The sequence below is a fragment of the Lemur catta genome, chromosome 2 (genome assembly GCF_020740605.2).
Source record: "Lemur catta isolate mLemCat1 chromosome 2, mLemCat1.pri, whole genome shotgun sequence".
Lineage (NCBI taxonomy): Eukaryota > Metazoa > Chordata > Mammalia > Primates > Lemuridae > Lemur > Lemur catta.
In genome coordinates, this window is record NC_059129.1 from 43,268,552 (window position 1) to 43,293,505 (window position 24,954).

A 24,954-nucleotide genomic window follows, 5' to 3' on the forward strand; every position below is an offset into this window, starting at 1 on the left:
GCTAAGATTCTCTTTTCGGGAACCCCAGTAGATCTTCCCTAGCCCCTTCCTTTTCTAGGACCCAAACGGCCAGTCACAGCCCCCCTTTCCCCTCCCCCTTAGGGGCCCAGAGCCCCCTTTCTGCAAAATCTGGGGCGGGATTGAGGGCACAGTGGGAGGAGAGAGGCGGGCCTGGGGGTCGCCACCCCACCCCCACCCCCAATCAGGTCTCCACAATTGCTTCCCTCGCCCCGCCCGTAATTACAGAGCGGGCCCGGGGCGGGGGTATTTATAGACAAGGCTATAGATAGCGACCCACGCGGGGGAGGGCGGTTCCGCCGAGCGGGGGGAGCCTGCTTAGGGGCAGAGGCCAGAGACTGCCCGACCAACAAACAGGATAGGTCCAAGGAGAGGAAAATGGGGGGATGAGGTAAGGGAGCCCGAGAGCCCAGGTGCGAGGGAGCAGAGGTGCGAAGAGGGAGCAGTCGACTCTACAAGGGTCCAGGGAAATGGGGTCACTCAAGGACGTGGGGCGCCTCCGAGCCGGCAGCGCCCGAGGAAGCCGCTGCGCTTGGCGCCCGGCGCGCCCCCACAAACGGGCACGGCGCCGGGTCTGCCCGGAGCCCGCGGCGCGGCCGGAGAGGGCCTGGGCGAGCCGCGGCGCCGCCGCCCGCTGGCGCTGGCAGGGCACGAGCGAACAAGGCGCCTTTGAGAATCAGCCGCCCCCCTTCCTCCGCCGGCCGGCCCCGCCCCCAGCCTGGCACACCCTCTTCCCCCCTCCCCGACAAAGCTCGCCTTGTGTCCCCCACCTTGCGCCCGCCTCTCCAGCCCCAGGGAACCTCAGCGCCGGCGTCAAGGGAGCGCGTCCTGAGCTCCCAACCGGATACCGCCCCCAAGCCCGATGTGGGGTTGCCCATGCCCATACAGTCACTTCAGTCCAGAAACACGGATTTTAATTTGAAAGCGATTTTATGTGTGAGTGAAAGAGAGGGGAGAGGAACTCCAAAGAGAAGAGACGCAGGGCAAAAATCATGCAGCCCCAGCACCCCATCTCTGTGGGCTGGCCACTTCCCCTCAGTTCTCAGGCCAGGATCATGTGTCCCCAGCCTATGCTGTGTGCCCAGGGCTGGGGGAGAGCTGTGAAGGGAAGGGCTGGGGACTGCACTCACCAAACCATCCCCTGCCAGGTCCTGTTGTCACAGCCCAGGCCCCTTCCACAAGTTAGACAGGAAGAGATGGGAGAGGGGGAGAACTGGGAAGGCCAGTGCTTGGAGAGCCCCAGGGACAGACCATCTCAGGGCCCTGCCTTTCCCAAACACCCACCTCCACCACTGGCATTTCTTAGTCAACCTGGGAAAGTACAGTACTTCTTTGAGTCTAACTGCAAGTCTCTATCCTCAGAGGAAATTAAAAATAGCAGATCATTCCTACATATCCACCAGCCCCTTCACCACCACCACCACCTTTTTTATTTTTCAGTCTGACTGCAGGAGGTGACGTGTAAAAGGGGACATTAGACAGGAGACAGTGACAGGGCCCTCCCTCTTCCAGAGAGGTGCCCATCTGCCAGGTTTGGGAAGAGAGGCCTGTCAGAGCCCTACTCCCATGTCTACCAGTTTGGGGGGCCTGCCCCCCAATATCCATCCCTGGGGGAGTTCCCCATTTCTTCTCTTCAGATGGGGAGCAAAGTGAGGCAAGATGAGAGGGAAGCAAGGTCCCAGAAGCAGGGCCAGTGCTTTGTGCCAGGGGAAGGCCAGGGGGTAAGAAATCATCCCAGATCATGGGAAACCCCAACAAATTCAGAGACTCAAGGCCACTGAAAGGAGATGTCCAGTCCTCACACGGACCTGGGGTCCCCTCTAAATTGGGATATCAAGCAAACCTCTTGGAGGGTTTTTGGATCCCCTTGGAGGTCTTGGTTTTGCCTGTACTTCTCACCCCAAGGTTCTGGTAACGTGGCCCTTCCCACCCTGCCCCAGGGCTTGGAGTCCCTGTTGGATGTGTGCTCCTCAAGTGTGAGAAGCACCATGTTTGGGTCTAGGCTCAGGCCAGCTGATGGGGAGCCTCGAGCATCTCCATGAGGAAGGTGTCAATGGGGGTGTCGCCAATGAGCTTGAAGAAAAACAGATGCTCTAGACACTTAAGGCCGATGGACCGGAGGGCAGGAAGACGGAGCAGCAACTTGGCAAACCTAGGGTGGAGGTGGGAGAAGGAGTGAGAGCTGGAAGCACACAGGGCCTGAACACACCCTCATGGCACTCCCCACTCCCATGGGCACCTCAGTCCCCACGACTCCATCTCACCGTCCCTGCTGCTCAGGGTACTTCTGCTTGCAGTAGGTCTCCAGTGATGCGTACACTTTCTCCCGCAGTACCTCCACCTCACTGGGGTTGGAGAGGCCCTTGGCATCTGGGATGGCAGGGAAGAGACGAGGAAGAAGAAGGAAGACAAATCAAATCAGAACAGACAGATGTGGCCCACAGGACGCCCCTTTTGGGCTCCACCTGCTTGCCTTTTACCAGATGCCTGGCAAGGGAAGAAGGGCCCACCGAGTTTATGGGATAGGGTCAGAAAGGAATGTATCAGCGGATGTGAGTTTTTCCTCGGGTAGGTGGGAGATTTCTGGGTTGAGGGTCTTACTGAGGGGATAGTTGGGTAACTTAGGAGTCTCTGGAGAAGAGGAGGCTCCAAGGTTGCCTTGGCCTTGAGAGACAAGGGTAATCCTCCTCTTACCTGGATTAAACAGAATGATTGCCCTCAGGCAGCCAAGCTCTGTCTTGTCCATCCTCATGTCACGCATTTTGGACACTAGCTCTGTCAGCACCCTGGAGAGGGACCTGCAGGTCACTCAAAGGTCACAGCTCAGCCAGCCTTGGACACGGACCAGCCTATAGCCCCACCCCTTCTACCAATATGCCTGCCCAGTCGAGGGCCACTGACCGATCAAAGATGGCTCCCACACCCGCAGAATGGGCTGAGTTGCGGTGCACGTGAAGACCTGTGGCGAGGAGGATGCCGTCTCGAACATCAATGGATCGGTGGGAGAAGGAGGCAATGAGGAGCTCGTTCCAGCCTGGGTGGGATAGCAAGGGTCAGGACAGAGATAAGGCCATGGGATTCAAAGCACATCAGTGGAAGAGAAGAAGAAAAGAGGTAGCCAGGTCAGCTAGCTTGGCTCCCTCAGTATGCAAGGTATGGCCACCGGGGTCACTAAAGGTCAGGAGGTCAAAGAGATCCAAGGTCACTGACCTGCCCGCAGCAATATGACCTGGTCATCCAGAGGTAAGGAGGAAAAGTGTGGGATCCTCTTCGCCCACTCAACAAGCGTGAATAGTTGCTTGTCAGCTGCCTGACAGATGTTAGTCACGGGGTCATTTGGCTGCAGGGGACGGAGGGTAGGAGTTATGGAAGGTCTGGAGGTATACCGGCAGCCTCCTCGTAAGAGGCTTTTGACACCCCTTCCTTATATATAGTCTTCCCTCAAGCCCCAACTAAACCAATCCCTATAAGCCAGACTTCTCTTCTGGCATTAGTGTAGATGATTGCTTATTTTGGACCTGCCTGTGGTCCTGCCAGTGGGTTGTTTTGGGAGTGGGGACAGAGGAGCAATCACACCCACCTCAGGTGTTTGAAAGATCTTGTTTGGCCAGACTTCCAGTCCCACGCAATGTTAGGAGGGTTGTGAGAGGAGGGAGGGGGAGGGGACATACAACAGACCTGGATTCCCTCCCCCAACCCCCCATCGTGAAGAAGAGTGGATTAACCCCATCACTCACGCTGCTGCCGCTACCCCCGGTTCCCCCAGGACCCTCAACGCTCTGGTCACTCTTCTGCTCCACAGCAAGCTCTGCCTCCAGGATCCTGTCCACAGGCATCTCCTCAGGGGCTCCCCCAGCCCCCTCCCCATCCCCGTCCTTGTCCTTGCCCCGCTGACGCTCCTCTTGTACTGCTGCGGGGCAGAGGAGGGGGGGAGAAAAAATGGAAAATCAGCAGCCAGCCATGAAGGGGTTCCACAAATATCCTTAGGGCCTTATCAGGGTGTCGTGGCCCTTGGGAGATATTTATAGGAATTGGGGAAGTCACTAGAAACAGTGGACTGGAAGAAGCCTGGAGGCAGCAGTTATAAAAGGACAGATAAATAAGTCAAGAAGGGAAGAAGAGGGTAAAGGAATTAGGGAGGAATTTAAATGGAGGCCTACTACATGCTAAAAAACATGCCAAGAAACATGCTAAGCACAGTTTAACATTCATCCAAACATCATAACAATGCTGTGAGCTCATTCCCATTTTCAAGATGAAGAACTTGGGACTCAAACAGATTAAATAGTTTGCCTATGTTCACACAATACACGGCAGGTCACACAAATGAATCCAAGTGTGCCTGACGGCAAATCTTGTGCTCTTCTGACTCAACAAAATAGGCAGTAAAAGGGGCATTGGCCTGGGTCTTCAGAGATGTGAGTTCTCATCCCTGTCCTACCACTCTTTTGTGCATGACCTTGGGAAAGCCAGGCCTCAGGCTCATCTTCTCTAAAATGAGGGGTTTGACCAAGATACTCTCTAAAATGTCTCTCTCAGAACTTTAAGAATCTGCTTAAGAAGACAGGATAGAGACACAGAAGAGGGAGGCAGGTTCTGAGATCTTCAGTAAAGTCTATAGCTAATAAGGGTGTAGAGTCCCAAAAGTCACAGCAAAGACCACAGATAACAGGAGATGGAGACCAGAGAAGGCACATGGGATCAAGGAGAGAACAGACTACTCAGATTAGAGAAGGGGAGATAAAAAATCCCATTATGGGTGAGGAAAAGTTATCCTACCCTAGGACCAGACTGGGGAGGAGTCATAGGTACAGGCCACACAGGCAGAACCATTAAGAAGGAAACTCAAAGGCCAGAGCAGAGTACCAGGGAGAAGAGCTGATGAGGAGGGGAAAGAGAAATCAAATATCGCCCTCTAGAGGGGAGAGAGAACAGTAGGCCTTCCTGAGAGATACAGAGCATGTGGTTTCCTTCAATCTCCCCTTTCCTTGCCCCCTGCTCCTTCCTCTCCCATTGAATGGGGTGTGAGAGAAAGGGCCTGTGGCCTAGGAAGCCTGGGTGGGCAGGTCCTTACCCTCCCTCTTCATGCCTGTGGCCAGGCACTTCTGATAGCGGCAGTACTGACAGCGGTTCCGCTGGCGCTTGTCCACCGTGCAGTCTTTGTTGTCCCGGCAAGAGTAGGTGAGGTCCTTGCGGATGGTGCGCTTGAAGAAGCCCTTGCAGCCCTCACAGCTGTAAACCCCGTAGTGTTTGCCTATATGTGGGGAAGAGAATTAAGAAGGCTGCATGGAGATCCCTTCACCATTAAGCAAGAGTGCCAATTTCCCCCTCAGCAAAACTTAATTTAAATCTTCCTGTGTTTGCCAAATGCAGAGCTGGGGAACCAGGAAGTGGGGGATAACCTAACCCCACTCTCCTCACTGTTCAGAAACCCTCTAATAGCCCCCTTTTCCCTCTGACCAACCCCCACCCCATCCCACATCTGAGCTTCGGGCTCCTTACTCTTCTCAGGCCTCCCTCAGGTAACGTGCTCTGACCCAACCCCATAAGCCCTTGGTAATCCCACAGGTGATGGTAAATGTCCCAGACTCTTTCTTTCTTCCTCTCTGCTGATCTTCTGAGCCCCATACCTGAGCTTCTGTCCCCACAGATTGCACAAAGCCGTTTGCCAGCTCCAGGGCCACCTGGAGGGGGTGGACAGTGCAGGCCCCGGACCCCTAAGACTGGTGGCTTCACATCTTCAGGGGGGCCAGACCCACCCCCAGGGAGCGACACTGTTGAGTTAATCTGGGATGGGGGAAATAGGGAAGTCACAGGAAGACTCATTGGGAGGGAGAATCTTGCAGAAATGATGGAAATCACACCCTACCACTAGGCAGGGCCCTGCATTGCACATTCCAGAGGGCATTATTTACACTGCAGTCTATGTGAAGGGCCACCCCTGGAACACAACCCCAAAGAGGACAGATATAAACAGTTCCCCTTGAAACTGCAACACAGTGGCCCTGAAGGGCATGTGTCTTAGAAGAGCAGATGCGACCAAAAGGGTAGAAAATCACGGATAGATCAATAGGGTATCAAGAATACTGGGATTCTTTCATAGCATTGGGAGGAAGCATGCACTGAAAGATCAGTCACCTCAGGAAGGGCAAGGGGTCTCACAAGGACCACAGGCCTGCCAAGATTAGATGACTGGAAGGTCAGTGGGCCATGGGGAAGTTCACACAAGGATCTGGGGTTATAAGGAAAACAAGGAAGTAAAAGTGGAGAGGCAGTTGAGCGGGTCACAACCTCTCACCTGGGGGCTGCTGACAGGCCCGGAGAATCCTGGGGGAGCTGGAGGGGGCAGACCAGGGGACCCCATGGAAGAACTGATGACTGGGAAGGGGGAGCCCAGTGGGGGTGGTGGCATAGGGGGTGGGGGTGGCACCCCAGAGCCTCCAAGGGATGAGGCTGCTGAAGGGGGGTAGCGGTAGCCCAGGAGGAGAAGGGGGAGGGACCCCCTGGGGAAGGGGATTTGGGGAGGAGCTGTCTGGACTTCTAGAGTCTGAGAGAGGGGTACAAAGAGGCACAGAGACACACAAAGGAGAGACAAAAAGAGAAAATGAGTCATTGATCATCCACTGGAGACTTTAATTCTCTAATACCCCACCCTGCCCATACCCAGCCCACAGCACCCGTCCCCAAATCCAGAGACCACCTCCTGTCAAACAACAGTGTAACTCCTAATTGTGGTAAGAGATGGGGGCTGACAAAGGAGAGGAGGATGGTTCAGGTGAGGAAAAATTCCAAGCCAAATGCCTCAATAAATGCCAGGTCACCCAAGCCAGACGTGTCTCGTGGGTGGGGCAGCACGTGGGGTGGACCATCCAACCCCTTCATTCCCAGCTTATAGCAGGGTTGCTGAGGCGTGCAGAGGAAAGAGATAAGGGGAAGAGACCCCTTCTAGGACGCAGGATCTGCCTTCAAGCGTCCAAAGTCCTCAAGCTCAAGCGGAGTCGTGTCCTTCCCACGCCTGGGACCTACGGTGCACAGGGCCTCGAGCGGCCAAGGCTAGGAGGGCGGAAGCTCCCCCCTCCCCGCCCCGCCCCGGGGAGGAGGGCGCTAAAGCCTTCGGGAGGGAGGGGACGCGTGTTTACAAACAAGGGGGCGGGAGCGCCAAGGAAAGCACCGGGGGAGAGTGGGGGGAGGGGTTGCAGATAACGCGGTCAGTAGCTTGCCTGCCCGTCCGCTAGGACACTCACCCCGCCCGCTGTCGCCCATCCCGTCCCGTCCAGCCTCCCCCGGCTCCGGCTCCGGGGTTTGTTGTTCTCCGGCCGCCGCCGCCGCAGCCGCCGCCGCGGGATCCAGCCAAGGCCGTCGCCGCCGCCACCGGGACGCGACCCCACAATGCATTTCTTTTCGCACCCCCACCGGCCCACACTGCCCTGCGGCATGCCGCTGGGTGAGGAAGGGCGGGCGAGCGGCCCAAGACATGATCGCTGGCTGAGTGTAGGGATACCTAAGAGGTACAAGGGATTCCCAAGGATTGATCGGAGGACTAGCTGAGCACGAGGAAGGCCCTGAGAAAACGACTCTGGCCCGGATCAGGTCGAATTAAGCTCTTTGCTCTGCTCTGTACCAAAATGACAGCGCCGATGTGGCAGCCATCTTTGTACAGACGGGAAGTCTCGGCGCTAGTTCCCGCCCCCTCGTCTAGTTGGAAACGGAGGAGGCGGTCTCCTCTGGCCTGCTAGCCCGCCTCGCCCACCCTCCCCTCAGATGACCTCCACGCTTGCGCACGCGCGTCAGGGCAGGGTGGCTTCGCCGCTACCGGAGTGCCACCATATTGGTAAAGGTATCAGGACAAAGGTAGAACGGAACTTCCTGTTCTCGCGGGAGCTTAAGGTGGGACTGCCACGTCCGAGCAAACCGGGAAAGGAAAGGATCCCGAGCCGGTGAGAATTCCCTGCTTTTCCCTACGGTCCTTTCCAGGCCTTTTCCCCACCTAATGGGTCATAGAGACGAGGGCCCAGAAGTTTGTAAAGTGGTGGGTCAAAGTATAGAGTGGTGTCCCAGGGGCCCAACATCTGGGAGGGGGTTCGGGATAAAGTGAACGAGAGTCTTGGGAACAATGTGGGCGGGGACATAATGGAATTGGGGAGCGGCCCGTAGAGATGGACGGAGGGAGCGATTGGAATAAAGCGGACCCTGCATAGGTATAGAGTTGAGGGTCAAGTGGAGTCACTGTCTCTGTCCCTCTGGTCAGCGTGATGGCCAGAGACCTGGGGGCCCCCCACTGGGTGGCCATGGGACTGCTGACCTGGGCAGCCTTGGGGCTGCTGGTGGCCGGACACGGGGGTCATGGCGACCCGCACGAGGACCTGCAAGAGGACTTCCATGGCCACAGCCACAGGCACTCACATGAGGATTTCCACCATGGCCACAGCCATGCCCATGGCCATGGCCACACTCATGAGAGCATCTGGCATGGGCATACCCATAGTAACGACCATGGACATTCACATGAGGATTTGCACCATGGCCATAGTCATGGCCACTCCCATGAGAGATTCTACCACGGAGAACATGGACATGACCATGAGCATAGCCATGGAGGCTATGGGGAGTCTGGGGCTCCACACATCAAGCAAGACCTGGACACTGTCACTCTCTGGGCCTATGTGAGTCCCCAGGGGATGGGGGAGAGAGGAGCTGGTTCTGGATTGTTGGAAAACTGCGCACTATTTGACCCCTGACTCTCCCTCACCAGGCACTGGGGGCCACAGTGCTCATCTCTGCAGCTCCATTTTTTGTCCTTTTCCTTATCCCTGTGGAGTCAAACTCTCCCCGGCATCGCTCTCTACTCCAGATCTTGCTCAGTTTTGCTTCTGGTGGGCTCCTGGGAGATGCCTTCCTTCACCTTATCCCTCATGCTCTGGGTAAGTAACCTCTGACTTTTACCCAAATCTTAACCTATTTTATTCTTTGGGGAAAAAGGATTCTTTCTCCTTTGTAGTCCCTGATCTCCCAATGCTCCCCCAAATGTACTACACCCTATGGATCAGGTATTCGCTGATCTGGTTTTTTTTCTCCCTTCCAGAACCTCATTCTCACCACCCTCTGGAGCAGCCCGGACATGGACATTCCCACAGTGGTGAGAAAGAGAGAGATGGGGACAGGAGTTGGGGTGTTAGAGGTCTTTCTCTTTCTATTTTTCACCTCCTGCACTTGAGGAGGAGTCTGGAATCCACATCTCCTTTAATGTTTCAATGCCTCCATTCCCAGGCCAGGGCCCCATTCTGTCTGTGGGACTATGGGTTCTCAGTGGAATTGTTGCCTTTCTTGTGGTGGAGAAATTTGTGAGGCATGTGAAAGGAGGACATGGACACAGTCACGGACATGGACACACTCATAGTCACGCACGTGGAAGTCATGGACATGGAAGACAGGGTGAGCCCAAAAACAACCTTCCTGCCTCAGAATCCCCTCATCCGATGGCTCTCAGAAGGGAGAGAATATGTCAAGATCTCTGTTCCCTACTCTGACCAACTCCTTTCTTTTCTCAGAGTGTTCTTCAAAGGAGAAACAGAGCTCAGAAGAAGAAGAAAAGGAAGCAGGGGGGTTGCGGAAGAGGAGAGGAGGAAGCACAGTACCCAAAGATGGGCCAGTGCGACCTCAGAACCCTGAAGCAGAAAAAACAGGCTCAGGTAAGGGCCTGGGGATTGGTGAGCATTATCATGAATCACATGCAATATGGGCCATGGGTAATGACAGACAGCTGTCTGGGAAACACTAAGGGGCTGGGTGTGAAGTGGACTCTGAGGAGAGATGGGAGAATGGCCAGGACTGGGACTGGTGGTGGTGGATGCCTCTGATCATTTTGTCTTCTTGTCCTATACAAGACTTGCGTGTATCTGGGTACCTGAATCTGGCTGCTGACTTGGCACACAACTTCACAGATGGTCTGGCCATTGGTGCTTCTTTTCGAGGGGGCCGGGGGCTGGGGATCCTGACCACAATGACTGTCCTGCTACATGAAGTGCCCCATGAAGTTGGGGATTTTGCCATCTTGGTCCAATCTGGCTGCAGCAAAAAGCAGGTTGGTGATAATGTCTACCAGACATGGTTGCCTCAAACCCTTTATTTCTGTTCACTCACCCAAAACCCAAAACTGCCTCTTATTAGTTCAAACAAGTCATACTATCATTGACAACAAATCCTTTAGAAACGATGGAAAAGAAGTTCTGTTTTCTTTGTCCCGTAGCTTGGTATTTCTTAAACTGGTCTGTAAACCATCCGAATGGTTTATGGGGGTCTTACACACACACACACACACACACACACACACACACACACACACACACACACACACCTACTGCATCAGAAGGTTTATGGAAAGGACCTCTTTGATCTATAAGATTTTTCAGAAATTGTCTATTCTAGATCCCTCATTTTACCTTGCTTTTCATTTTCCAAAGACACATAGCCTACATCTATATATCTGTACCCCACCAACCACTTCTAAACCACTAATAATCTTTAACTATTGGTGAGTGCCTCTCTCTCTTTTCTGCCCACCAGGCGATGCGTCTACAACTACTGACAGCAGTAGGGGCACTGGCAGGCACAGTCTGTGCCCTTCTAACTGAAGGAGGGGCCATAGGCAGTGAAGTTGCAGGTGGTGCAGGTCCTGGCTGGGTCCTGCCATTCACTGCAGGTGGCTTTATCTACGTAGCAACTGTGTCTGTGTTGCCTGAGCTGTTGAGGGAGGCGTCGCCATTGCAATCCCTTCTGGAGGTGCTGGGGCTGCTGGGGGGCGTCGTCATGATGGTGCTGATTGCCCACCTCGAGTGAGAGGTGGGATAAACCACCTCACCCCTGTCCCAAACCTCTGCCCCTAACTCCAGGTCAGGGGTCTGTAGAAGTTGGAGGCCATGGCCAGGGACATCTGCCAAAGGACGGAATTGTAACCTAGGAGAATGGTGACATTGGCATTAGGGCCTTCAAGATTTGGCAGTCTTACTGGGGCTGTAGAGGTGAGAATGAGAGGCCAGAGGGACCATAGTGTTGGGCACTGCCTGACCATGTTGTTGGGTTTGGAGGGCTAAATGGGGCCATGAAGAAGGCTGGAAGGGAGAGGGGTGATGGCAGCCTACCTGGTGTCCCCTACCCTACCTGTTCTCAGAGGACCAAGCTGCTATGCAGAGGGTACTCCAGGGTCCACTTCCATGACTCCCACCAGTTGGTGGGGGCTTCAGGGAAGACCAGAGCCCTGGACAGAGGGGGTAACAGGAGGAGTCTGGGATGAACATCAATTAAACATCAATCGTGTGTCCTGATTTGGGGGGATGGGGAGAGGGTTAGTTGGTAATTTCATGGCCTGATTTTTTTTTGTTTGTTTCTCTTCTTTTTATATCACTGTGTTTGAATCGAAGGGGAGGGTGGTGACCAGAAATAAAGTCCTCGGATCTTCCACCCCACATGCAGTGTTTGTCTTTTTGTGGGGGAATGGGGCCCTTGTCTTCCCCCACTCCCCGGCGGGCCCCCTAGCGGTTGTGTCTGGCCACGCCCCCGCGGTGGGAGGTCGGCCGGCGGTGGTGGCCGCAGATGGCCTAAGGCTGCCTGGGCTGCGATTGGCCCCGGCTTTGCCTTAGCCTCGCCCTCTCTCCGCTCGGATTGGCTCGGTGCGGGGGTGCCCGCCCACCCGCAGCCCACGATGGCGCCTCGGCTCCCGCTCAGGCTCCGCTCCGCGCTGGCCCTGGTCACAGGTTGAGGGGGTGCTCTCCGAGGGCGGGTTAGGGTGCCGGAGTGATGTCAGCGGTCGCGGCCTCTGTAACCTCTGGCTCCTTGTCTAAATTTTACTAACTCTGCGTCCCGTGACCTCTGACCCCTGCCCACTCCCCCCCACCCCCACCCCGCGTGTTGTCTCCTACCTCAGGTGCGGGTAGCGGCATCGGCCGGGCGGTCAGTGTGCGCCTGGCCCGAGAGGGGGCCGCGGTGGCCGCCTGCGACCTGGACGGGGCAGCGGCACAGGAGACGGTGCGGCTGCTGGGCGGGCCGGGGAGCAAGGAGAGGGCGCCCGGAGGGAACCACGCTGCCTTCCAGGGTGACGTGTCTGAGGCCAGGACCGCCAGGCTCCTGCTGGAACAAGTGCAGGTGAACGCCAGGCAACCTTGCCCCCTTTAAAGCTATAACGTTGCCTCCACTGCTCCCGGCTCTTTGTGGTTTTTTTTGTGTGTGTGTGTTTTTTTTTTTTTTGGTGTGTAACCTACCCCTCCTATAGGCCTGCTTCTCTCGCCCGCCATCTGTCGTTGTGTCCTGTGCGGGCATCACCCGGGATGAGTTTCTGCTCCACATGTCTGAGGATGACTGGGACAAAGTCATAGCTGTCAACCTCAAGGTGGTGACCTCTGAACCTGTGACTTCTGCCCACCTCCCCAGCCTGGGGAGGCAGTTGGAGGAGGGCTGTCACCCCAGCTGATCTTTTTGCCTTGTTAATGTTTCCTGCCAGGGCATCTTCCTAGTCACTCAGGCTGCAGCCCAAGCCCTGGTGTCCAGTGGTTGTCATGGCTCCATCATCAACATCAGTAGCATTGTAGGAAAGGTCAGATTGAGTTGGGACAAGGTCAGCCAGCCAAGTGAGCATAGAGGGAAGAGCCCCTCCTTGAGACTCCTGACTCATCCCAGATCTCTGACTCACCCATAGGTGGGGAACATGGGGCAAACAAACTATGCGGCATCCAAGGCTGGAGTGATTGGGCTGACCCAGACTGCAGCCCGGGAGCTTGGACGGTTGGTCACATGCTTGAGGGTGCTGGGGAGCTTTGCTGAGGCATGTGTGGGTCTAAGGGGACAGTCAGTATTTAGTCCTCTCCAGAGTAAGCAGCCACTCTCCTTCCCACAGACATGGGATCCGCTGCAACTCTGTCCTCCCAGGGTTCATTGCAACACCCATGACACAGAAAGTGCCACAGAAGGTGCTGGACAAGGTAGGAGGCTGTGGGTGGAAGGCAGAATCATTCAGAGACCCAACCTCTCTGGGCTTCACAGAGAGAGAATGCTGGACATAGTGCCTGGCAAACAGTGGGTATTCAATAAATGTGTGAGGCATGAAGACAAAAAAGGGTCACAGACTAAGTTTTTAAAAAATCCATAAAAGAAACTTTCAGCCACATATGAGTGTTTCCTTACAGGTGACCAGAATGATCCCGATGGGACACATGGGGGACCCTGAGGGTGAGCACTGAGTAGGGAGGAGGGCCTGGGGAGGGTGCCTAAATGAAGAGATCTCAAGGTTTGTGGTATTTCTGAGAGACTGGGGGTTGGGGTGTGTATGTGTATGTGTTTGGGGGAGGGGATGTCTTGGGTGGGAGATGATGGCTGCTTTATGTCTGTGGGAGTAAGTAGGATTGTGCCCTCTCCCCACCATTCCCATAGATGTGGCAGATGTGGTCGCATTCCTGGCATCTGAAGACAGTGGATACATCACAGGGGCCTCAGTGGAAGTCACTGGTATGAGGCCAGCATGGGGAGAGAGAGGGCAGAGAACTGGAACCCAGACTATATGAGAAAGCAAGTGAGGGGAGTCTGAAGCCACTGTGGGAAGGGCAGAGGTTCCTGAGGCCAGGGACAGAAATGGGCTCCCCCCAGCCCGTTTGTCTCTCCACCCATGCATCTGTGCAAATGTTTCTGCCCTCCCAGGAGGTCTTTTCATGTAACTGCCTCAAGGACCCTGGACTCTGCTTACTCCCCCACCACTCTGCTCAGCCTCCTGCTGATGAGGACTCTAAGTTCCCAGGCTACAAAAGGGGTGGCAGTGTTTGGCTCAGGAATGCTGAATATGGGAGGCAGGGGTGCTTGTGACCCTAATAAATTCCAAATCCTCTTCCCTGCCACCTCCGGTTCTTCTTGTGTCCAAGCTCTCAGACCCTTCCCTACCTCCCCCTCCTGTCCCTTTCCTGAAGGATTGTTCCCTTTCACTGCCTGGTCTCCCAGGGCAACCCCCGCCGCCGGGTGTGAGAGGAAAGAGTGTGTGTCACTGTGTATGCATGACACTCTAGGTCTTTTTGGAGGGAGGGGTTTCTGCATCACCCCCTTCCACTGGTTCTTCAGCACCACTCCTCACCCCCCAGTTCCCTGGGTCCTTATGGTCCCCAAAGGTGATTTGTTCATGGCCCCATCGTGGTGTCCAGTCTGGCCTTGAGAGGGGGGTCTTGGAACAGGTGGCCCTCCCCCACCCCTCTCTTTTCTCTGAGTCACCCCACCCCTTTCTCTCCACCTTACAATAGCAGCAGCCGGCCTGGGGTCGGATGGGGGGATTAGGGGAGGGGGCCAGGATTAGGGGAATGAACCAGCCGATGAAAGGGGCTGGAGGAGAGCAGAAGGGAGGGGGCTGGGAGGAGGAGGAGGAAGGGGAGGGGGTCCGCGCTAATCGACTCTGGCTCCCACATAAGGACTGGCCACGGACTGAAGGAGAGGACAGGGAAGTAGGGGGGAACTGGGGTGGGGGGCAAAGGGACCCATTGCTGCCTTGTTTCAGAGACAAGCCACCCCCTGGCAGCTGCAGCCCAAGTCCGGGAGCCCCAGCTCGGGCTGGCGGGGACAGGACATCCACCACGGTCTCCCCCACCCCATCCCCTACCCTCAATGAGGATCGCTCTGGCCCTTCTTCTTCTCTTTCCTCCCTGTCCCCTTCCTTTACTCGAGAGTCCTAGAAGAGGCTTCTGCCCACTTCCCACTCCAGACATTCCGCCCCTGTGTCTCCCACCTACACACGCACCCCCCCATGGGGGCCCCATCTTGTGTCTGTCCCTGCTTCCGCGTGGTGTCTCCGTTCCCCCGTCCCTCCCGTGCGCCTCCCTCCCGCGCCCCGGGCCGCGGCTCTTGATTGTCCAAACGCAATTCTCGAGTCTTTGGCTCCGGCCGAGAGTTGAGTCTGGACGTCCAGAGCCGCCGCCCCCAAACCTCGAGGGGGAGAGCGGGTTGGAGGGTCCAGGGAGACCCAAAGCGGAGGGCGGAGGGTGGAGCAAGTCCCCAGGGTGATAAGGGGGATCCTGGGTACATCTGGTTGCGTTCACAGGACTGTAGGGCTAAAGCGGCAAAGGATCTTTCGCAGCTTCCCCCGGGATTCTGGGCTGGGGTTTCCGAGAAGTTGTGTGTGTTGCGGGGTGTGTTGGGGGTGGGTGGAAGCGTGATCCTCAGGGCCGCCAGGGGACTCAAGAGTCGGGGAGATGGCCCGTTTCCCGAGCCCTCCGTCCCCTCCCGGGGTCTCAGAGATCCCAGGCCCCGCCCCCGGAGCGGAGGCCCCGCGTGGGCGCATCGGGTATGGAACGGTGGCCAAGGTTGTTGGCCCCGCGACGCTGCCAGGCCGGGGGCGGAGGCCGTGGTCCCCACGTGGCGCAGGACTCCCGGGACGTCGGCTCCTCACGTGGGGCGGGCGCGTCTCGTGGGTGGGAGAACCCCAGCGTCCACGTCCTGTCCCACCCGCGCTGCGAGTGGCGGATGACGTCTCCGCCGGCGGGGATGGAGGGGGGCAGACGGAAGTGACGTAGGGCCCCAGCGCCCGGGCCATGGCGGCGGCGGCGGCGGCTGGAGCTGCTGTCTGAGCAGCGGCTGCGGACCGAGCGAACGCGGCCCAGGAGCCCGGGCCTCGAGAGAGAAGCGGCGGCAGCGGGAGTGCGGGCTCCCGGAGCCGGGTGAGGGGCAGCGGAGGCGGGGGCGGAGAGGGGCGCCGCTGGAGGGGCGGGGTCTGCGCGAGGGCGGCCCCCCTAACACCCGCCTCCCCACCTCCCCAGCCTTCCTCTCCTCCTCGGCGGCGGAGCCCTGGTGGGGGTCTGTGCCTGGTCACCATGACGACGCCGGCGAATGCCCAGAATGCCAGCAAAACGTGGGAACTGAGTCTGTACGAGCTGCATCGGACCCCGCAGGTGACAGGGATTCTCCTTCCCAGCTTACCCCCTCCCCCCAAACCCCTCAATCCACAGACCCCATCACACAGCCTCTTTTTCATCCTTTGCTCTATTCAGCCCTGCTCGATTCCAGACTCCCTGGTCCTACCTTTGAATCACCTTAATCTTTTCAAAGCACTTTCACATTTAACTCATTTAATCCTCAAAACAACTCTGCCAGAGAGGTAGAGTATTACTATCTTCATTTGAAAGACAGTAAACAGACACAGAAATTACCTTCGTGTTCCTCAGTTCAGCATCATAGGTCAGTGCACATAAGACTCACTTTTGGAGTTTATTAAAAATAGAGCTTCATGCCCCCTAACGTTCTGATTCAGTAGCGGGATGGGGCCTCAGAATCTTCATTTGTAACAAGCACCTTAGGGGATTCTGATGTAAGTAGTACCAGAACCACACTTTAAGAAATTCTGTTGAATAAATTTTCTCCAAACCGCAAATTTGTCCCCACCCCTAGGCCTCTCACCAAACCTCAGATCCTCATATTCCAAAGCTACTCTTAGTGAATGGATACTACTCCTTTCTGTTCTCTATTCTCTCCAAGTCAATGGCCCCCTCTTTCTCTGAATTCCCATCCTCCTCTAGTGGCCAGCATGGATACCCAGATTCTGCCATCTCACTGTATTTCACAAAACGCTTATTTCATGGACTGCTGGTTTCTAAAAACTCCTTTCCCCGCAACCCACACCACCTTCCCACTCACTGGTGCCTCTAGGAAGCCATCATGGATGGCACAGAGATTGCGGTTTCCCCTCGGTCACTGCATTCAGAACTCATGTGCCCTATCTGCCTGGACATGCTGAAGAACACAATGACCACCAAGGAGTGCCTCCACCGATTCTGCTCTGACTGCATTGTCACAGCCCTGCGGAGCGGGTAACTGGAAAGCCATGGTTGAGATGGGGTGAGGGGTATGGAGTTGGACCCTCTCACTGGTCCTGGTTCAGCCTAGGCTCCACTTTCCTGGACTGGTGGCTCAGGACTTCCTTTCTCCTACTCCAGGAACAAGGAGTGCCCTACCTGTCGCAAGAAGTTGGTATCCAAGCGATCCCTACGGCCAGACCCCAACTTTGATGCCCTGATCTCTAAAATCTATCCCAGCCGAGAGGAATATGAAGCCCACCAGGACCGAGTGCTCATCCGCCTCAGCCGCCTGCACAACCAGCAGGCACTGAGCTCCAGCATCGAGGAGGGGCTGCGCATGCAGGCCATGCACAGGTGCAGGGGTCAGGAGAGAGGCAGAAGCAGGACTAGTGGGACGGGTCTGTGGGTCAGATTCCTAGTACTGTCTTTACTGCCTGCCAGCTTCTAAGTCTCAGCATCCTAAGAGCTGAGCACGGCCTGATCGTTAGGCCTGGAAATCATGGATGTAACCTGCAGCTTCGTAGTAAGCAACTGGCACTGCTATTCTTAAGAAAAATATAGTTTATCCTCTGACTTTCTAGAAGTTAGAACAGTAGAGTGATTTTGAGAATAAGCTCTGGATTCATACTGCTGGGGATTAAATCACTCACTTCCTAGGCCAGCATCACTTAGCCTTTAATGTGTACCACATTACCTGTTGGTCTTGTTAAAAATGCAAACTCTGATTCAGTAGATCTAGAGGTGGGCCTGAGGGTCTGCCTTTCACAAACTCCCAGGTGATGCTAGTTCTTGGACCATACTTTGACAGGAGAGGGCCTATGGCCTCAAACAAGTTACTTAACCTCTCTAAGCCTCAGTTTCCTCAGTCATAAAACAGAAATAATTACCTGCATCGTAGGATTTGTTGTGTTAGGTAAGGGGATTGGTGCAAAACACTTAGCAGAGCACTTGGCACATAGTTAATGTTTAATGAATATTAGGTATTGTCATTAGGATTTCCCTGATCTCTTACTTCTTTGAAGCTTAAAGTCTAAGATCTTATCCTTGATGCTTTCTAACCTTAACCACTTGCTTCTACAGGGCCCAGCGTGTGAGGCGGCCGATGCCCGGGTCAGATCAGACCACAACGATGAGTGGGGGGGAAGGAGAGCCTGGGGAGGGTGAGGGGGATGGAGAGGACGTGAGCTCAGACTCTGCCCCTGACTCTGCCCCAGGCCCTGCTCCCAAGCGACCCCGTGGAGGGGGTGCAGGGGGGAGCAGTATAGGGACAGGAGGAGGTGGCACTGGTGGGGTGGGTGGGGGCGCCGGTTCTGAAGACTCTGGTGACCGGGGAGGGACCCTGGGAGGGGGAACTCTGGGCCCCCCAAGCCCTCCTGGGGCTCCCAGTCCCCCGGAGCCAGGTGGAGAAATTGAGCTCGTGTTCCGGCCCCACCCTCTGCTCGTGGAGAAGGGAGAATACTGCCAGACTAGGTGAGGAGCCCTGTCTTTCCCCAGACCACTGAGAAACCAAAGATCACAGAGATTTCCATCAGAAGTGGGCTTTTCTCAAACGCAGCCCTTTTCGAAAGTCCCTACCTCCTTTCTTCATTTGAGGCTTCCTGTGCTCTAATCCGGCCTTTTCTTCCACTCCAGGTATGTGAAGACAACTGGGAATGCCACAGTGGACCATCTCTCCAAGTACTTGGCCCTGCGCATTGCCCTTGAGCGGCGGCAGCAGCAAGAGGCGGGGGAGCCAGGAGGGCCTGGTGGGGGTGCCTCTGACACTGGGGGACCTGATGGGGGTGGTGGGGAGGGTGGAGGTGCTGGAGGAGGTGATGGTCCTGAGGAGCCTGCTTTGCCCAGCCTGGAGGGCGTCAGTGAAAAGCAGTATACCATCTACATTGCACCTGGAGGCGGAGCATTCACGGTGAGAGCCTCTGAGGGCAGTGGTATGAGGGGGGGAAGGAAAGAAGGGTGGGCTGAGGCCACACAGAACCAGGAGCCTGACCACGGAACTCATCCGCCCTCTTCTCTCCCTCTGCATCCTCCGTGCCCTTCTCCCATCTCCCTGTGTGCTCCTGCTTTGCCCTGTCCCTTGTATTATTCCTTTTTCCTTCCCTCCTCCCTTGGTCACCTTTTGCCTCTCATTTATCCATTTCCTTTTCCATCTTCTCTAACTTTCTTCTGTTGTCCCCCTCCCTCTCCCTTTTACCCCCTACCTAGACGCTGAATGGCTCGCTAACCCTGGAGCTGGTGAATGAGAAGTTCTGGAAGGTGTCCCGGCCACTGGAGCTCTGCTATGCCCCCACCAAGGATCCAAAGTGACCCCAGAAGGGATAGCCAGAGGATGGGGACCATGGGATGTCCCTGTGTCCTGGCCCATCACCCCAGCTTTTTTGTCCCCCACCGCCCCCACCCCCCGCCGGCCAGCCAGCAAGAGGACACAAATGAGGACAAGTGGCTTTTATACAAAGTATCTATATCAGATTCTTCTATATTGTACAGAGCGAGGCACACGCCCCCATCTGCTGCCTTTTCTATTGCCCCCGGCCACCCTTCTATACAAGGCGTGGGGAAGCAAAGAGCCCTTCCCTTTATTCCCTCCCACCAACAACAAATGTGCTTTTTTCTCCTCTTTGAAACCTGCAGTGCTGTGTCTGTGTTTACCGGGGGTGTACATGAAAAAAAAAGAAAAAAGGTTGAGAAGGGAAGCCTAGAAATCACGTAGGATTAGCCTTGGAAATGGGGAGAAAATGTCCGAGGTTATTCACCATGTTCTTTCGGAACCTCCAAACTGGCAAACACGGACGAGGACAGAAACATGGGTGAAGCTGGGGGAGAGGAGGAAGAACGGAGAGGTGTGAAGTCAGATCGCAAACTTGCCTCCTAAAACCTGAATTGCCCAGACTTAAATCCGTGGTTCCAATGCAAAGGGAAAGCAGGAAAGTGGCTCAGAAGAGGAAAGGCATGTTTGTAGACACGGACAGGACCGTGATGTTCCGAAGGGAAATTGCTCATCCCTGCGAAGAGCTGGTTTCTGTAGCTGCGTGAAAACACAAAAAAAAGCGAGGGCGGGGGCCGGGAGGAGGGAGCGGGCAGGGAGACTCGCTCCCTGCTCGACGTCCCTGCAGCCCACTCGCGCCACCTCTCCAAGAAGGGCAGGCAGGGCTGGGACTGCGGTTCAGGGCCGCGCCGCTGTGCGGGCCGGCGGCGCTGAGCGGAGGGAGGGCCGCCCCGAGTTGCAGCTTCGTGCTGGTCGGGCCCGGCTGACAGCGGAGCGGAAAACAGCGGCTGCAACCTCGGCTTGGAGTTCCGCGGGCGGGCCACAAGCTCCGGGCTGGGGGACAGGGGAGCAGGACTGCGCTTCCCGGCCAGGGCAGTGCAGGGGCCAGGAGGAGACAAATTGCTTCTCCAGATGGGACTAATGCCACAAGCCTCGCTTCCTGTTTCCGCTGCCCTTGGAGCCCTCACCCCACCCGCCCCAAACGCTTCCCCCTCGCTCAGTTCTTTCTCTGGCAGAGGAGCAAGCCGTGCGGGTGAAGCCCTCCTGGCCCTCCTGGTTCCGCAGACTAGGCGGCCGCCCGCCGACCCGCGGACACCCTGCACCACCCTTGGGAGTTCTCGTTTGTTCCCCTCGTCCCTGGTACCCTCAATACCGCAGATGCTGGCAGGCATCCTCCAGCCCCGGCAAGTACTGCAGACCTGGTGACCTGGCTGGTGACCCCCGGAGCCTCCTGGACTGCAGAAGTAAACACTCACTTCTACCCTTGTAGGAGCCCTTTGTACACCCGCCTCCCTGGAACCGGTGATCCTGACTCCCCTCCTCTGGGATCCCAAGTATGGGGGGGGGTGATGTTCCTTGGAGGCCAGGGCAGGAGGCAGGTGGGCGTTGCCCCTGGAGTTTCAAAGTAGAGAATCGGTGCGGAGGAGTCGGGGGCGATACCGAGGTGGAAGCTAGAGTATGGAATTAACCCGGCCTCTCTTCTAGTTCCAGGGGCTGAAGCATCTCCCCTCCCTCTTCTCGTTCTCCCAGCCCTGACCGACCTGACAGCCTCTTCTGTCTCTTGCCAGTCCCCCCTGCCTCACTCTGGAACAGCCTGCCGCCTCCCTGGTCGCTGTCTCCGCTCTCAGCTCCGCAGTGGCCACAGTCGCCTGGCCATCCCCCTCTCTGCACTCGCCTCATTTCCCCTCCCGCCCCTCTCTGCTGGAGTGCTCTGGCGCCCACCCCTCGGTAACCGCGACCTTCGTGAACTTTGCAGACAGGGCTGTTTATTTAGGTCACGCCGTGTGGAAGACATACAAGAACCCGTTGCCCTGGGTAAGTCTTCTCTACCCATCCACCAAGAAAAGATAACTACTCCTGCCTGGCCAGGCATCCCCCTTCCCCAGTGCCAGGAGAAGGAGGCATCTGAGTCTGGGGGTGGGCTCCAATTCTGCTCCACTCCTGGCTCCACTGGGGTATTTCCTTCAAATCCTTCGGTCCCTCTCGGTCAAGCCTGCATTACCGGGTTAGGCAAGATGAGAGATACAAAGTGTACAAAAGAGCACTTTACTATTTTGTTGAGGTACAAGATACACTAGAATAGCTAACAATGCAAAAGAGTGGGGTAGAGAAAGGAAGGTTGATACAGTATTTGAGTCAGACATACCTGAGTTCCAATCTTCCCTCTACCGTTTACAAACTGAGTGACTTGCACGAGCCACTGGATCTTGCCTCGGTTTCCTCACCTGCAAAATGGGGAGAATAACAGGTTGCCATGAGGATTTAATGAGATGCTACAAGTGAAGTAACATGCCTGACAGGCCAGTGGTTCTCCCAGTATGGATCCGGGACTAGCAGCATGAACTCCTGGGAACTTGCTAGAAATGCACATTGCTGGGCCCCACCCTGGATCTGCTGTACGAAAACTCCGGGGAGGGGAGACAGCAGTTGTGTTTCCACAAGGCTCCGTGTGATTCTGATGTGCACATGACCCTGAGAGCGCTGCAGTAAGAAGCTCAATGACATGTCACCTCCTTTCCTTATAGCCTAAATGAAAGGTGGCCCAAGCAGGGGGATGGCTGTGAGCCGGTAGGGTGGTCAGGAGGTAAGACTGAGCTGGAGAAAGAGAGGAGCCTTTGAGGGGGCGATTAGGGGAGATGTAGGAGGAACCTCTTTCCCCCTTACCATACCCACCACTCACCCATGCACCCTTGTCACTTTACCCCACACCAGAGCAGATCATGTGTCTGAATGCAGAAGCCGAGCCCCAGAGCCCTTTCCCTGCCCCAAATGTGGGAAGTGCTTCAGCTAAAGGGCTCACCTGACCCCATGCCTATACTTCCACACAGATCCTGCTTCTTCAGCGAGTGTAGCCACAGCTCTTCCCATAGCTCAAATCTGGCCCAGCACTGCCGCACACACCCGCCTGAGCCCCCCTGTCACTGCAGCCAGCGTGGCAAGGGCTTCTCCCAAGAGCTCTAGGCAGCTGCAGCATGCCCCCATACACACAGGCTATTGGCCTGCTGCCCTATATCTGTGCCACCTGTGGGTGGGGTCTAGGGGACCACCCCAGCCTCCATGGGGGAGATGCCCTACCCGTGTAGTGAGAATTGCTGTGGCTTCAGCCAGCACTCCTGGTTCATGGTCCACCAGTGGGCCCACCACTTGGTTCCCCTGCTGCTGTCCCCACTAGTCCACAGCTGCTACGACTCTGGTCTGCTCTTCCCCCAGGCACTGGCAGTGGCCCGCTACTGTGCAGCCCAGCACACAGTGAGAAGCCTTTCTCCTGCCCCAGTGTGGCGAGGGCACTGGCTGCCACTCCAGCCTGCAGCACCAGCAGCAGGACCACAGTGGGGACTGGCCCCACCACTGCGGCCAGTGCGGCAAGGGCTTCGGGCAGAGCTCAGGGCTGGTGCAGCACCAGCAAGTTCCCAGGGGCAACACTGCAGGCAGCTTCTGATGCAACTCCAACCCGGCACAGCAGCACCAGGGCCACACCACGGATAGGCCCTGCTGCTCTGGCCTCCGTGGCTGTGACTCCACTCAGATTACCCATCTGCCATGACACCAGGCCTCTACAGTGCAGAGAGAGTGGAGTCAGAGCCCCTGTGGCAGCACCCCCACAACCCTGAAGCACTGGAGGAGGACAGAAGGGCAGCCTTGGTGACAGACGCCCTCCACCTGTGGGAGGCGTAACAGTGCACGGCTCCCGCCCCGCGCCCAGCCAGAGTGACTTTCAGAGCAGCCACATGGGGTGGCCAGAGTGTCTCAGCTGGACCTACTTAAAGCTGGGATGGCCAGGTCTACCTCGCTCTAGGCCAAAGTGCTGATCTCTGAAGGAGCTCCCAGGCCTGGAAAAGACTTTTCTTAGAAAAGAATCTGTATGTGTGTGTGTGTGTGTGTGTGTGTGTGTGTGTGTACATATATATTCATTTTATATATATATATATACATATATATATATATTTGTTGTTGTTTGTTTACATAAATAAAAGTTCCCTACGCACTTTCTCCTCTCCTGTCCTCTATCTGAGAAATTTAACCAGACTGTCTCAGACCTGCTGTTGTCATGGATGGATCAGATTCCCTACGATTGTCTTGAAGGGGTCATTTTAAAGAGATAGCTTAATCTCCAGAGATCTCCATGACAAACCCCACCATCAAATCCTAGTCCCCCACCAATCCCACCCAACCCATCACTTCCCCCAGAGGTTACTGGGTCCTTCTTTTAAAGCTACACCACCACCCCTATCCTATGATGCCACCTCCCTGTGCCCACTCCTGGCCTCATCAGGCCTGTTCTCGGGACCCCAGGACTTTCTAAAACCCTTCTTGCACTTAACTCCTAAGAACAAAGCCCAGCTTGGGGCCGCTCTTCCCAGCTGCACAGATGGGCTCTTACTGAAGGACGAAAACAGGCAGAGGCATGCGGCCAAGGGAAAGCGAGGGAGAGGGAGGAGATGGGAACCAGAGGAAGGAGCCAGGGGAGTTTGGAGGAGAGAGTAGGGAAAGGAGAACAGGGCTCTGTGAGGCAAGACGCACAAGACAGACCTCAGGAAAACTTAGAAACACTTTTAGGTACAGACATCCCCGACGGGACCACCCATTTCTTCAATTTACAGCTTTCCCCAGTGCTGCCAAGGCACTGAGTTGCCACCATAAGCAGTGCATGTCCTGTCATGTGCACTTCTTTTGCAAAATTGTTTGTTTAATGTCCTCTTCACATGCTGGGAAACTGATTTTGAACAGAGTCTGCCAGGAATCGCACAAGAGTGTCTGTCCCCTCCAAATTAGCACTCTTCCTCCCAGCCTGGCAACTGAAGAGGGAGCTGTCATCATTCACCCTTGTGGAAGGTTCCTTTGGGGAGTTATTCCCTTGGGCAACACTTTGCATCACGTTTATTGTTACTGTTCATGTTGTCAGATAAGTGAGACCTTATTCTTGTATTAACTTTCCCCAAAGTATACTCTTTGGAAATTGACATTTCTCCCTATGATGTATCATGGAGGTTGATTATTGACACATGTCAGAAGGAATTAAATACCTTTACAGGTAAAAGGATCACCAGAGAGACTGCAAATCAGTTTCACCCTTTCAGGAAATGTGTACTGAGTTTGCCACGTGGCAGGGGCTGTTCTGGGACCTGGATATTGCGGTCATAGGATGTGACCCCTGCCTTTGGGGGACTTGACCTAGGGGCGAGCATCTCAGTGTGAGCATCTCAATATCGAATCCAGCATCTAGTCCTGTCAATTTTATCTGCTATAATATATCCACAGTCTGTCGACTCTTTCGCATCTAGACCACTGGCTGTCCTCTGAGTCACTGCAGTGGCTGGAGAGGCTGGGAATGGCCTTCCCTAAAATATGATGCACACCTAAGTGAGAGGGATCTTTTATTTGTATTTATTTATTTATTTGAGACAGAGTCTCACTCTGTTGCCTGGGCTAGAGTGCTGTGGCATCAGCCTAGCACACAGCAACCTCAAACTCCAGGGCTCAAGCGATCCTTCTGCCTCAGCCTCCCGAGTAGCTGGGGCTACAGGCATGTGCCACCATGCCCGGCTAATTTTTTCCTATATATATTTTTAGCTGTCCAAATAATTTCTTTCTATTTTTAGTAGAGACAGGGTCTCGCTTTTACTCAGGCTGATCTCGAACTTC

At 55.6% G+C, this 24,954-nt stretch overlaps 5 protein-coding genes across 12 annotated transcripts; 4 read left to right on the top strand and 1 right to left on the bottom strand.

The window, feature by feature from the left end:
* Window positions 1–915: 915 nt before the first annotated feature.
* On the bottom strand, window positions 916–7,674 carry RXRB (retinoid X receptor beta). Of its 5 annotated transcripts, none has more exons than XM_045541818.1 (10): window positions 7,263–7,611; window positions 6,317–6,565; window positions 5,649–5,805; window positions 5,093–5,272; window positions 3,756–3,928; window positions 3,229–3,358; window positions 2,920–3,052; window positions 2,713–2,804; window positions 2,283–2,388; window positions 916–2,170 (listed from the first exon to the last, which is right to left on the bottom strand). In XM_045541818.1, exons 1-10 carry the CDS (start codon window positions 7,452–7,454, stop codon window positions 2,023–2,025), a joined length of 1,560 nt encoding a protein of 519 aa, XP_045397774.1. In that variant the 5' UTR covers window positions 7,455–7,611; the 3' UTR covers window positions 916–2,022. The 5 variants fall into 5 exon arrangements, with proteins under 5 accessions (XP_045397774.1, XP_045397773.1, XP_045397775.1 ...); XM_045541817.1 differs by having other exon boundaries at window positions 2,713–2,816; window positions 7,263–7,590; XM_045541819.1 differs by having other exon boundaries at window positions 2,713–2,816; window positions 5,649–5,702; window positions 7,263–7,494.
* A 105-nt stretch (window positions 7,675–7,779) lies between these two features.
* SLC39A7 (solute carrier family 39 member 7) lies at window positions 7,780–11,480 on the top strand. Its single transcript, XM_045541816.1, has 8 exons — window positions 7,780–7,955; window positions 8,267–8,681; window positions 8,771–8,939; window positions 9,101–9,154; window positions 9,286–9,450; window positions 9,567–9,707; window positions 9,903–10,099; window positions 10,582–11,480. The coding sequence occupies exons 1-8, from the start codon at window positions 7,780–7,782 to the stop codon at window positions 10,852–10,854; spliced, it is 1,590 nt and encodes a 529-aa protein (XP_045397772.1). The 3' UTR covers window positions 10,855–11,480.
* A 7-nt stretch (window positions 11,481–11,487) lies between these two features.
* On the top strand, window positions 11,488–13,895 carry HSD17B8 (hydroxysteroid 17-beta dehydrogenase 8). Of its 3 annotated transcripts, XM_045541824.1 has the most exons (9): window positions 11,690–11,768; window positions 11,939–12,156; window positions 12,284–12,400; window positions 12,512–12,604; window positions 12,707–12,792; window positions 12,905–12,989; window positions 13,194–13,236; window positions 13,438–13,512; window positions 13,702–13,895. In XM_045541824.1, the coding sequence occupies exons 1-9, from the start codon at window positions 11,717–11,719 to the stop codon at window positions 13,716–13,718; spliced, it is 786 nt and encodes a 261-aa protein (XP_045397780.1). In that variant the 5' UTR covers window positions 11,690–11,716; the 3' UTR covers window positions 13,719–13,895. The 3 variants fall into 3 exon arrangements, with proteins under 3 accessions (XP_045397779.1, XP_045397781.1, XP_045397780.1); XM_045541823.1 differs by having other exon boundaries at window positions 11,488–11,768; window positions 13,438–13,895; XM_045541825.1 differs by lacking the exon at window positions 12,284–12,400 and having other exon boundaries at window positions 11,488–11,768; window positions 13,438–13,895.
* A 1,490-nt stretch (window positions 13,896–15,385) lies between these two features.
* On the top strand, window positions 15,386–19,450 carry RING1 (ring finger protein 1). 2 transcript variants are annotated; one of them, XM_045541826.1, is made up of 7 exons: window positions 15,386–15,695; window positions 15,795–15,926; window positions 16,681–16,841; window positions 16,968–17,183; window positions 17,910–18,299; window positions 18,462–18,735; window positions 19,032–19,450. In XM_045541826.1, the coding sequence occupies exons 2-7, from the start codon at window positions 15,849–15,851 to the stop codon at window positions 19,131–19,133; spliced, it is 1,221 nt and encodes a 406-aa protein (XP_045397782.1). In that variant the 5' UTR covers window positions 15,386–15,695; window positions 15,795–15,848; the 3' UTR covers window positions 19,134–19,450. The 2 variants fall into 2 exon arrangements, with proteins under 2 accessions (XP_045397782.1, XP_045397783.1); XM_045541827.1 differs by having other exon boundaries at window positions 15,531–15,695; window positions 16,771–16,841.
* Window positions 19,451–19,561: 111 nt separating this feature from the next.
* On the top strand, window positions 19,562–23,198 carry LOC123632070. The gene is made up of 4 exons (XM_045542194.1): window positions 19,562–19,666; window positions 20,377–20,499; window positions 20,721–21,126; window positions 22,522–23,198. The coding sequence occupies exons 1-4, from the start codon at window positions 19,562–19,564 to the stop codon at window positions 22,920–22,922; spliced, it is 1,035 nt and encodes a 344-aa protein (XP_045398150.1). The 3' UTR covers window positions 22,923–23,198.
* Window positions 23,199–24,954: the final 1,756 nt, after the last annotated feature.